The sequence below is a fragment of the Sorghum bicolor genome, chromosome 1 (assembly GCF_000003195.3).
Source record: "Sorghum bicolor cultivar BTx623 chromosome 1, Sorghum_bicolor_NCBIv3, whole genome shotgun sequence".
NCBI lineage: Eukaryota > Viridiplantae > Streptophyta > Magnoliopsida > Poales > Poaceae > Sorghum > Sorghum bicolor.
The window spans coordinates 77116946-77129824 of record NC_012870.2 but is presented as its reverse complement, the minus strand read 5'-3'; the positions used below and the strand labels follow the sequence as shown (position 1 = coordinate 77129824).

Sequence of the window (12879 nt, the reverse complement as noted above, 5' to 3'; positions counted from 1 at the left end):
GTGCATGGGTGGTGGCCTCCAGGTAGGCGGCGTTGTGTGTGTGTGTGTGTGTGTGTGTCATCGAACAATTGGCAATTCTGACTGTCTCTTCTGGTCTCCACGCTGTTCTGCCTCTGTGGTTGCGTCATCGCCGGACGCGGTGTCGATCTCTGCGACTGCGTAGAATGGAATCCGTCGCCGTCCGGGCGAAGAACTGAATCTGTTCCCAGCCGGCAGAGAGAATTTTGGTTGCGCCCCCATTTGTGCCCGGCAGTCAGACTCAGACAGTCAGATGGTGTGGTATTGGGTTCAGGCTCAGATGAAATATCAGTGGTATTTCCTGGGCACAACCACAAAAAGTAGCTGCAAGTTTGCCCTTTGGATCGGAGTTGGAATAATATTATGCGAGGGCGAAAATGATCTTATCATCTCATGGCGCGCCGATGATGCTTCATGGTACACTACAGTTGGTCAGTGGGCACCCGGAGAGAGATCCGGTGGCCGGGGTGGATTCGGCTATTTGCCAATTGCCATGGTCACGGCAACATTGCAGCAAGAATCTGAACCCGGAAATACTCTGCAGCGGCAAGTTGCGAACACGATCGAGGATTGGCGCTCAATGTGACAATGTCCGCTGCAGGCACACCGGGCCACAGCGTATGTGTAACTGGGCCTGTTGGCTCGGCCGTATGTCTTGGTATGGGCCGTGGGGGCCCTGCGTAACGAGAGTGTGTGAGATCATGGGCCTGGTCGTGCTTCCATCTTTTGCCAAGAACTATGGGGCTTGTTTGGTTCGCAGCCTCCGAGGCAGCTGCATGTTAGGCATGTGATTCTGGCCCAGACAACTAAAATCAAGTATAGTCTTGTCACACAAAAAAAAACTAAAATCAAGTATATGAAGCGCTGTCGATCTAGGTCAGACAGAGATAACCAAACCTTCTGCTAAAAAAAAAGATAACCAAACATGCCATGTGTCAACCTACTTGGGCTAGGAATTAGAATTAGAAGCTTGTTTGGATGTCTAAGTCAACTTATCTATTCCTATGCTAGCAAGTTTCCCCTTGCTATTGCAAGAGAGCCAAAATGGTTCTCATATGAGGCGTTTGGTTGCCTGCATTAGGCCATGCATGGCTCGCCGCATGCAACTTGCCGGCGTTTGGTTGCCTGGTCAAGCGGCAGGGTCAGGCTGCTGCCATGCAACCGTACAACGCGAGCCAGGCTCGCGGAGAACGCCTAAATCGAGCGTTTCTGGCGGGCCTGGCTGACCGGATGCGAGTATTAATCTCCTAATTACCTTATTACAGTATAATTAGTATGTATTAAGTGATATTAGTATATTTTAAAGAAGATTAGCAAATATTAAGATAAATAAGATGTATTAGAGTGTATTTATGTAACGTAAATATTATTTTGATGATTATTTAATATTTTTATGTTATGCAACATTTGTTCATGCGAGCAACCAAACAACATCTCTTCTCATACGGGCTCAGCTTATGCAACCAACCAAAACAGACCGAGTTGCATGACATCAGCCTCGCTCCAATCAGCCTGGCTCCTTGATACGAACCAGGCTCCTAAGAAACACGAACCAAACAGGCCCATAGCCTAGCAAGGTTCTTGTTATCCACGCCGGCAAACTTAGGCAGCCTTGTCCAGATATCCATGATCTATCTACATTATAAAAGAGCAAAGAAACTGAAAAATATCTCTTACTTTAAATCCTTCCACCCGCTTAAGTTTTCGACCCTTCCCTTATATTTTACATCTAACGTCTCTGGTTAGTTATCGCTATTCATCTAAAGGATGGACCAAAGCCTTTTATCAACATTATGCTGTAAAAAAGCAAAGAAATTTAAAGATATCTCTTACCTTAAATCCTTCTACCCATCTAAGTTTTTTCCCTTCCTTTAGATTTTTACATCTAACGTGTCAAGTTCAAGTGAAGAACAATGATGTTTGCTAAATAACCAAACGACTCAAGCCAAATTAAAAATCAAAGTTTCTTACCCACGCCCATGATACACCCCACCTCTAGCCTCCCTGATTAAGTCCGCTTAATAATAACACATCTTCCATAGATCATTAATCAACACAATATTTCATCCATGACTGTCCCTGTTGCTGTCTGCCTATGTCCCCTTCTACACCCCCAAATAAAATGCTCCAACTCTAAGTCTGCTAATGATTTTGGGGAGGTGGGAAACACGTGCAGTGGTAGATGATATGACAAAGGAGAAGGAGCAATAGGAGCACAGGCATGGTGTACATACCAAACGTGGGCGTGGGTGCCGACTTCCCTGCCTTCTTCGTTTTGTCACGCAGGATTAGTTAGCGTCTTAGAGCGTTTCTATTAGGTCTCTTATAATACATCTTCTATAAGGTGTATTAGAATAGTGTCTTAAAATTAATTTAGGATATAGGAGACCACGATGTAGCAGGTTATCTAAAACTTGTCTTCTATATTTCTTTAGGGTTAAGGAGAAAAGTTGACTTCTTTATTTAGGAGAAATGATGCTTCTTTTAGATATTTTTTTAAAAAAATATAGGTATAGAAGATGAGATAGGAGATATGCAGCAAGCCAACAGCACCCCTATCTTCTAAAAGGGTGCTTCTAGGCATATGAAATTAGATAAAAGTATATAGTGGAGATGCTTTTAGCGATGCAATGTTTTATGTTCTAACAGTCATAACCAGCATGACAAGACTCACATGGCTTGGGCTTGGCCTTTATTAGTTTCTTTCGTGCAATAAGCTCATGGCTATTTTGTCTTCTCTTATGTCGCCACACGTTAGTAGCGTTCCTAGACCAATAGTGACAAAACCTAATCATCAAGCAAATTTTGAATAAGGATATACTAAAACAATACCCCTCAATAACAATGCTAAGATGATCTATCTATCTATCTATCTATCTACTAACTAATTCTAAATTATAAAAGAGCAAATAAATTGAAAAATGTGCTTTGTCTTGAATCCTTCTATCCACCTATTTTCATTCTTAAATTCTACGTCGAACATATCTGGTTGATTATTATTTATCGACTTAGACCTTTACACATAGGTAAACACCGGTGTTTGCCCAAAAAATTGCATGTTCTCAAGTCATTTTTTCACGATATTTCTTACCCACCCTTCACATGTTCCATCTTCGAAAATAGAAGTCATTTTCGCTTTTCGAGAAGTCAGTTTTGTTAATTTTGACCAACTATATATAAAAGATATTAATATTTATAATACATAAATAGTATTATTAGATCAATGGTTAAATATACTACCATATTAAATTTATTTAAAGATATAAATATTGCACGTATTTTTTTATAAATCTAGTCAAAGTTGAGAAAATTTAGATCGATCGTTAAATATACTATCATATTAAATTTATTTGGATATATAAATATTGCACGTATTTTCTATAAATCTAGTCAAAGTTGAGAAAGTTGACCTACACGTATCCCATAACGTCATCTGTTTTGGGACGGAGGGAGTATGTTTTTTCACCAGAAAAAAATTTACTATCTTTTGTAATTAACGTATTTATATTCGTGCATTGTAGTAGGAGTCCCTCATTTGGTCATTCCTCATATATGGGTGTTTTTTTTTTCTTTTACATACTATATTCCTCCTATACAGGTGATTCATTTTTTCTACTGTTCTATTACGTCTATTACTTACCTATTTTCATGGTTCATCAGTTGATACCGTTTTTGAACTGAGAGGCGATATATCCGTTCAAGATATATATGCAACAGCACGCACCCGAGAAACATGCACAGGCCGAAGAGGACATCGACATTTGATTGAAGACTTTAAGTGCAAAACACATCTACTGCTTTTGGCTTGGTGTTACTATTTAATATATATTTTGTAATGTTTTCACTCTCTTTTGTTCAGTTACATATATTGTACTCAATCCATCTCAAATTGTAAGTCGTTTGACTTTTTTAATATCAAGTTTGACCACTCGTCTTATTCAAAGTTTTGTACAAAATATCACTTTTTTGTTGTGTATTGGTTTATTAATAAAAGTTATTCAATAATGACTTAAATTTGACTATATTTGCACAAATTTTTTGAATAAGACGAGTGGTCAAACTTGGGATTAAAAAAGTCAAACGACTACAATTTGGGATGGAGGGAGTACGTGAATATGTGTATTTGCGCTTACTACCTGTCCTTTTTCTTTTAGAATGACTATGTTCCTTACAACCAAAACTGAGGTAAAAAAACCTCACTTCTGTGACTTGTTATTTTGTTGTCGTGCGGCATTATATACTGTCCTAAATTGATGTTGTTTATTTAGACCAAACAAAAAAAAATCAATTCCTAAAAAATAATTAGACGTCTCACTATGTTATATCAATCCACCAGAACAAAAAAAACTTCTATTGAACACATATCAACATCTGACCTAAATTCTTTTTTTTTTGCTTGGCACTACTTGAGTTCATGAATTTTATCTATTCTATAGGAATATTTAGGCCTTGTTTACTTCCAAATTTTTTTGCAAAATATGAATAGTGGCACTTTCGTTTGTATTTGATAAATATTGTCCAATTATAAACTAACTAGGGTCAAAAGATTCGTCTCGTTAATTTCGACCAAACTGTACAATTAGTTTTTATTTTTGTCTTAATACTTCATGCATGCGTTTAAAGATTCGATGTGACGGGAAATCTGAAAAATTTTGCAAAATTTTTTGGGAACTAAACAAGGCCTTAGGGGGTGTTTAGTTCCCATTTTTTCCCAAAAAATTTTGGGTTGGTCCATCATTTTGCAAAATAGAACTAAACACCATGCAAAATTTTTGGCAAAAAGGTAGTTATTCTCCATTTTGGATTTTGGCCTCAAGAGGCCAAAAAAATCCAAAATGAGCCTCAAGAGGCTTCATGAAGACAATAAATTGTACATTTTTATGGAACTAAACATAACTATGAAATTTTTAACATTTTGCATTTCATCACTCCAAAGTAGTTGGAATTTTGCATTTTAGATTCTATGGAGAACTAAACATCCCCTAAGAGCAACTTTAAGAGCCTGGTTAAAATTAGTAGCCAAATTCTATTGTTTAGACATTTTGTAAAATAGAAAACTTCTTAAAAAATAAGGGATCCACAACAATCTTGTTATTTTATAAAATCATATAGCTTGTATCAGTGGTTGACTATATATGGTCAGCGAAAATTAAGGAATAGCCAACTTTCTATTTTACAAAACTAGATAGCATATCTGTTGGAGTCTACTTTTTGTTATATAAATTCTAAAATAGCCTCTAAACTGTTGGAGTTGGTCTAAGATTATGTATTTGGGTTGTCTCGGCGAGGCAGCTGTAGCAACAAGGCACGAGCGCCCCCGTTCTCCTGGTAAGGAAAGGGAGAAGAAGGCTCCATTTGTCTACGAAACTAGCCAAGTGATTCCAGTTCAGGCGCCAGTCTGCGTTCCGTGATTAGTGAACACTGAACAGTGAACACCCGCTAAAACCCTCTTTCTCCTCTTGCCACCGCGGCCCCAACCTGTAAACCCCCCGGTGAGCGATGCGGCGGCTGCCGAAATCCCTCCTCCTCGCCTGCCTCTCCAGGCCCCTCCGCCACCGCCCCCCGCTCCCTCTGCTCCACCCTTCGCCTCCACAGCCCCCGCGCCCGGGGGCCCGCCTACTCCCCTTCTCCACTCAAACCCTAGCCCCGGCTCCTCCTCCTCCCCCGGCGCCTGATGCGGCGTCGACGGCCGAGCCCGCGGGCCTCGCGCTTCTGGAGGCCGCGGAGCGGCGCGAGTCCGAGGGCGACCACCAGGAGGCCCTCGCCCTCGCCCTCAAGGCGCTCGCGCCGCTGCAGGCGTCTCACGGCGGGTGGTCGCTACCCGTCGCGCGCGCGCTCCGCCTCGCCGGCACCGCGGCCACCCGCGCCGGCAGCCTCAGCGACGCGCTCGAGTCCCTCGGCGCCGCTGCGGAGATCGTCGACTACCTGGCCCCCGCGCGGCGCGAGGGGGTGCCTAAGGAGGTGGCGGCTGTCGGCGCCACCGTGTACGAGCAGCTGGCGCGCGCCAAGACGGCCATGGGGCACCGGTGGGACGCGGTGGGCGACCTCCAGCGCGCGCTGGACCTGAAGCTCCAGTGCCTGGAGGGAGGGAGTGCGGAGCTTGGGGACGCCTACAGGGATGTCGCCGAGGCCTATGCGGGCGTGCTGGACTTTGACAAGGCGCTCCCATTGTGTTCCACGGCGCTGGGGATTGCAGAGGGCCGGTTTGGTGAGGACTCGGCAGAAGTGGCTAAGCTCCGGCGGCTTCTCATGGCTGTCTATACTGGGTTGGGTCGCCATGTGGAGGCTCTGGAGCAAATTGATCTTGCTAAGATGGTATATGAGCGATTGGGATTGAATGTTGAGCTTTCCCAGGCCGAAATTGATGGGGCTAATATCCGTATATTGTTGGGGAGATCAGAGGAGGCGATGAATGACATTAAGAGGGTGATGCAGCGGTCAGACAAGGAGAGTGAGGAGCGTGCACTGGCATATGTCACAATGGCAAAGATATTGATCTCCGAGGAGAGGGTTTCAGACTCGAAGCGGTGCTTGGAGATTGCCCGGGGGATCATTGACGCAATGGATTCTATTGACCCTGGCCGGTTTGCTGAAGTATATGCTGAGATGTCAATGTTGTATGAGTCGATGACACAGTTTGAAATGCCTTTGAGCGCACTTGACATGTCTTTGAGCTTGATGAAGAAAACGCTTGCAGTTCTTGAGAGCGCCAAGGAGATGCATCACATTGAAGGCAGCATCTCAGCAAGGATGGGGTGGCTCCTCCTGCATACTCAAAAAGCTGATGAGTCTGTTCCTTATCTGGAGAGAGCGGTTGATAAGTTGAAGAATTGTTTTGGACCACGACACTTTGGGTTAGGTTTTGCTTACAAGAATCTGGGGCAGGCCTATCTTGAGATGGACCAACATCAGTCAGCTGTGAAGTTCTACAAACTTGCAAATGATATTATTGAAGCTGCATTTGGACTGACACATGAGGATTCTATTGATACAAAACAGTCCCTTGCAAATGCATACGGACTGATGGGAAGGTAATTCATTCTGCATGCTTATGTTTTGACGATCTGCATTGTTATTGTACCTTTTTGTAATGATATAGACATGCAATCTTAACACTCAACTTTGCCTGTAAGTAAGGCCCTATTTGGATTGACTAACAGCTAATTGTTAGCTGGCTTCTAGTTCACAGCTAATATTAGCTAGCTAACTATTAGTTGGGTGCTGTTTGGATCCACCAGCTAAAGGTGGACGCATTGGTGGTTTTGTCTATAACGCCCTTTCTTTTTTATTTGCTATTGGTAGGGCACATGGATAAAGGTAGGTTGGAGGGCAAAGTGTCTTTTTGCAATATATGAGCTGCTATTAGCTGTGCTAGGATAGCTACTGACATACCCCCTCCATCCCAAAAAGGATGCATTTCTAGGTTTTGTCCGAGTCAAGCTATCTTAACTTTGACTAAGTTTATAGAAAATGTTATTGACTTTTATGACTTCAAAGTTCAAATAGGTATACTATGAAAATATATTCCATGATGAATTTAACAATATATGTTTAGTATGATAAATATTAGTATCTTCTTGTACAAATTTAGTCAAACTTAAGAGGGTTTGATTAAACAGTAGTCTAGAATTGCATCCTTTCTGGGACAGAGGTAGTAGTTGTTAGCTGAGTGCCCAGCTAACACTTAGCTGAGGCCGTTTGGATCCACCCCAGCTAAATTTTAGCAGCTAATAGTTGGCTGGATGCTTCCAAACAGGGCCTTAGTGCTCTTGTGTTATCCAAGTGTCCATTGAGTCATTACCCAATATTTTATGGCCTACGTGACCTTATATTTGCTGCTTATCTGTTAAAAAAACTCGACCACTGCTTGCCTGTTTATCTGTTAGAATAGAATGATTGAATAGAGTTTAAAATTGGTATAGGGTAATACTGTAATAGGATGTTGATTAACTGATTAGATACAATCCTTGTTATTTACATACATGTGAGGATGCATTTTAACCCAATGAAAAATCTAATGTTCTAAGAAATGACCCACTGACCTAGAAACTAATGTCAGTGCAATGCTCTAAATAATACCTGTTGTTTTTACATTTTCTGACAGTGATGTTCTGCAATGAATTCCCCACATGAATATAATAGAGCCTGGATGGCGCACCTGTGATCCTAACTTCTTTGCCCATATTTTTGTAATTATAATCACTTTTCTTTTGCTGTAAACACATTTTAGCATAGTGACTCTCCGTGGCTTTGCGTTTTATAATGTCAATATATTCAACTGAATGCAACATTTGTTTTGTGGGAATGTGTAGCATGATGCCTTGTAGAGTAACTGTTTTTACATCACAGATACCATTTATACATTTAACGCTACTTTGGTTGCAGCTACAAACTTGCTATAGACTTTCAAGAACAAGTCGTAGATGCCTACAGTAGGTGTGGCAGTGGTGCCTTTGAGGACCTCAGGGAAGCTAATAGGCTTTTAGAGCAGCTCAAGAAGAAGGCACAAGGATTGCCTCATGCAGTATTTCCTGCATATTCATTGCCGGTTCTACCTGAAAATAATGATTAGTCCTCCATCAGTGCCAATTTAGATGACTTACTGGTAAACTGTTACTTTACAAGTGACCCCTCAAGTTTTTTTATTTAGTGCTCTTTTTGTTCTTATATATACTCCATTACTTGGTTGTGGTAGCGTCATCTGCGTGGTCAGAATTGACGTGTTAAAATCTCTGTAATTTTGTTGCTGAATGGTAATGAAATTTGGGTTTCTCATTATAAAAAAATGTTTAGATGCTAGGTTACCCAGCCTGGTAACCAGGTCTGTAGCCTGTCACATAACACGTTTGATAGTTTTAGATCTCGAAATTCCCTTTCAATCATGCACAAGGATGATGATCCTTCTGAAGAATTCAGGCCCTGTTCGGAATGTGGGATGTTTTACCTGTTTCTATGTTTTTATGTGAAATTAAACTGATTTCTGTGAATTCCCTGCATTCCAAATGGGTCCTAAATACATCTACAGAGCTCTATTTTGGGCATCTGGAAAATTACATTTTGGTTTTCTGAGTTCCAGATTATGTGGGCAGCTGCTCTTCAGCCAGGATTTCTCATCTTCTTTTGAGATTAATTCTACAGGGGTTAAATGACTAACCATTGTCCTATAAAGGTCCCCACACTAACTATTCTGAGTTTATGACGCTGTTTGTATAGCCAAATAGTTCGATCAGTAAGTGCATGCTTGTCTTTGTCCTTACATTGATTTCGATTTCATTATTCTCTTCGTGTGGCATTCAGAGATTGTTTGCCTGTGCTTGCATTTTCTGCGTATCTACATGCTCAGCTTGCAAGAAGTATGACCTGAAGTTTTAGCATTCCAGTTGAACTGATTCAGAAAGCTCATGAGTCCATTCTATTCCAGTAGCTGATGGTCCCTCGATCACTAATCACTAAGCATGCCACGGTTTTTATTTTATAGATGCAGTTTTAGTGACAGGTTGGTGATGATGTTTTCACCTGGTTGTTTAGACTATTTTTACTTTTGAGTAACATGCAAATATTTTTGTATTTCTTCCATTATGATATTGATCCTCTATCTTCCATTAAAGATAAGCCTTAAAGGGCAAAGTTAATGGACCTATATTGCACATCATGGACTGTAACCGAAACAGCAAATCTGCACATCTGAGAAGATCCTTCACTGACATTAAATACAATATATTCAATCTTTAGCTGTTTTGGAATGTGTCGATCTTGATGTATTTTTGTCAGGTAGGTACATAATGTGAATAAAGACTGGGAACTACTCTGCAGTGTTGTTTAGTCATGCAATCATGCTACCTTCAGTTTATTCGTTTGATGGCAACTGGATGTATATGTTTGGCAAGTTAGAAGCATGAGAAACATCAATTCAGTAACTTCACTGAAGTGGGACCGTGGACAGTTGATAATGCATTCTGCACTGCTACATTTCATGATTATGTTTGTCATCAATTCAGTTATCATGGCGACAACACTCTGATGTGCTGCATCACATTGAAAAAAGAGCTCATAAGTCATAAACCTTACTCTGAAGGGACTAGCTAAAATACTGACTGCTAATTTCCTCCCAAGCGTTAATAGATCTCAGTTAATCTTATTGTGGTTAGCTGGTTGCAAGTTAATGTTAGCATTGGCCGATGGTCACCCATGTTGGCAGGCTGGTCTGGTCCAAGTGATGGAGGCTGGCAGACGAAAGCATTCTGAAGAGTGTGTTACCGGCTAGAATCCCAATGGTACGTTTCTGTTCATGAGCTCATCAGCCTGCAGGCTGTGGTCATGCATGTGTGATGGGTGTCCGGAGCTCCTTCATATGCATCAGAGATGGCTGCACTGATAGTTAATGGCGCCTGCTGCGGCAGCGCTGGTTGACCGTTCAGTAACATCAGACATCCCCAGAGATCACTGCATCAGTCATGTTCTCTAACTTCCAGTACCCCTACAATGGTGCAAGCTGCTCATCTCTTTCACTGCATCCATCATTTTGTTGCCTCAACAGTTGCATGCCCTCAGAGATCGGCAGAAAGCAGAACTACACATCTTTGTCATTTGTCTTCAAGTTGACATTGATTGCCGTTTTGTATACAAGTGCAATGTACTAATGCATTTGGTGATGGATAGTGAGGATTGGATGTGATGTGATTCCTCCTTAACATGGCTACCCCACTTGTCCTTAACATGTGCATTGGATATCATCACCCCAGTAGAGGAAACTGGGTATGCAATAGGCAACCCTGCCTATTTTTGTGCTGGTTTCAGTGGCTACAACTGCAAAGTTTCCTTGATCCTCAGCTGTGCTACTGGATTACTAATAACGCATGGGCTTGGCTATCTCATTGCTAGAGGAATGTATCCACCACTCCACCCTATTTCTGCTACCTTGGACCAAGTCTTGTGAGGTTTGTCAAGTATACTACTTTTGCTGCCTTGGGGTAAGGGATTTGTTTGATTGTTTCTGACACCCCCGAGGCCCCGACTGAGTGATGGTTGTTCTCTTTCCATGGTCACACACAGTTGCCGTTCAGCACTTGTCAGACCCAGGCCCTTAAGTGGAGCGTGAGGTCGTTATGTATCTGTCTGGTCGTCTATATTGCTGGTGTCTGGAAATCAAGCAGCCTTCTCCCTCTGGTCCCCTTTTTGCATCGCTTGTCCCTTTGTCAGTACAGTCCGTAATCTTTCAGTGCTGTTGGTAGCCCCATTTTCCGGCCTTGGCTTGTTAATTTAGTAATAACGAAACTGAAAGCTGTAGGGATAGAGAGAGGCCCTGCACAAGCAAACAGGGCTACGTCAATAGTGTTACTTTGCTTGATTTCCAGGTAAAGGTTCAATGGTCATCTCAACAGGGTGGAACATTCCAAGCCCATTACAAGATCACAAAACTATGTCGACGATATCTTTTGGCAACCTTCAGATACCTTCTAGTGAACTCCTCACTTACCATGTTACTGTAAACAGCAAGTGGAGCAGAGTACAACCCACAATCCAGGTGCTTGTCTGCTAGTAAATGTCACTGGTGAAAGTGAAACTGTAGTCGCAACCGATTAGTACCGGCAGTGTAGCTGTCCTTGCTCATTTGCTATCTGATTGAGGGTGTTAGACACAAGAGCTATATCAGCAGCGGCCAACACTGAATCCACATCGTCGCTACTCGCTAGTGGTCAAGATTGTTTCCTTGCAGGCAGATTCTACAGTCGAAGAGACCATGACATGCACGTCCATTGGCTTACTCTCTTTTCATGAGGTGTACCTGCAAGGGTTTTCATGATAGCAAACGACAATCTGTTGCTGAGAGCCTCTGGTAAGCTCATGCATAAGCTACAGGAAGGACAGGTATGAACATGTCCCAGCCGTGGCAACCTCCAAGATCCTCTCGTCGCTGCCCAACTGTCAGGAAATCTAGTGGCCTTGTGACTTGTGAGGGGCGTTGTATATCCGTATGGCCTTGTTCTGCATGTGACGGTGTCGCCATGTTCGTGCGTGGCATATTTGGTGCATCTGGGAGAGCATGGCTTTCTTCCGAGTGTACGTGTTGCTGATTGTACTTCCTATCTGGGTCATGTTTGGATGAATCAGATTTGAGATTTTGATGAATCCAGAATCAGAGCGTGCTGTAGAATATACAGAGTAGAAGGTAGAATCTTGTTGATTTTTGGACACAAATCTTCTACACCAAAAGAAGCCGTTCAAATAGGTTTCTTCACAAAAGAGGTTTCTTCAACCCACCCGGCCCCCACCACCACCCACACAGGTTTCTTCATAAAAGAGGCGCTGTCCGGTTGTTACTCCAAAAGTGCAGTGTTCCCAAACCAAGGAAATCCATGCTCCAGAGTCGTTGCTCCACCAAAGCAGCAGTAAGATGAGCTAGAACTTACGCCTATATGGTCTAGGCGGCTAGGCGTGTAGCAGCATATGCATATGCATATGCATGCAAGCCGTCACCAGCGATGCTCGATGCGACGCAATGCTCGGCGGATTAGGTAGGTAAAGGTCCCGACGGACGGACGGACGGACGAAGAAGCAGCAAGCGGAAGCACCCAAACGTGCAGAAGCGCCCCCATCCTTTTGCCGTGCAGCGTCGCGCGAAGCCGATTCGCGCAATTATTCCGGTTGGGGCTGGTTCGCTAGTTCCCCATCCTCTTCCCCCCCTGGACCCTGGTCCCCTGCCCGGAGCATCGCCGGTGACCCATCGATGCCGCGCTGCCGCCGCACCCGAAAGCACGCACCAACGTTGACACCCCACCCTCCATTAGCCCCGCCCTTAATGATTGGGCCAGCTAACCAAATCTACCCACGAAGCAATGCAAAAGGACCCCGTGCGTCCTG

General features: G+C 42.9%; 1 protein-coding gene across 2 annotated transcripts; it reads left to right on the top strand.

Moving 5' to 3' along the window:
• Window positions 5387-12147, top strand: LOC8085474 (tetratricopeptide repeat protein 28). 2 transcript variants are annotated; one of them, XM_021451717.1, is made up of 2 exons: window positions 5387-7049; window positions 8123-8308. In XM_021451717.1, exons 1-2 carry the CDS (start codon window positions 5518-5520, stop codon window positions 8136-8138), a joined length of 1548 nt encoding a protein of 515 aa, XP_021307392.1. In that variant the 5' UTR covers window positions 5387-5517; the 3' UTR covers window positions 8139-8308. The 2 variants fall into 2 exon arrangements, with proteins under 2 accessions (XP_021307392.1, XP_002468497.1); XM_002468452.2 differs by lacking the exon at window positions 8123-8308 and adding an exon at window positions 8404-12147 and having other exon boundaries at window positions 5393-7049.

Coding starts and splice junctions, on each gene's coding strand:
- LOC8085474 (XM_002468452.2), top strand. CDS start 5,518: ATGCGGCGGCTGCCGAAATCCCTCCTCCTCGCCTGCCTCTCCAGGCCC. Junction 7,050..8,403: donor GCATACGGACTGATGGGAAG/GTAATTCATTCT, acceptor CTTTGGTTGCAG/CTACAAACTTGCTATAGACT.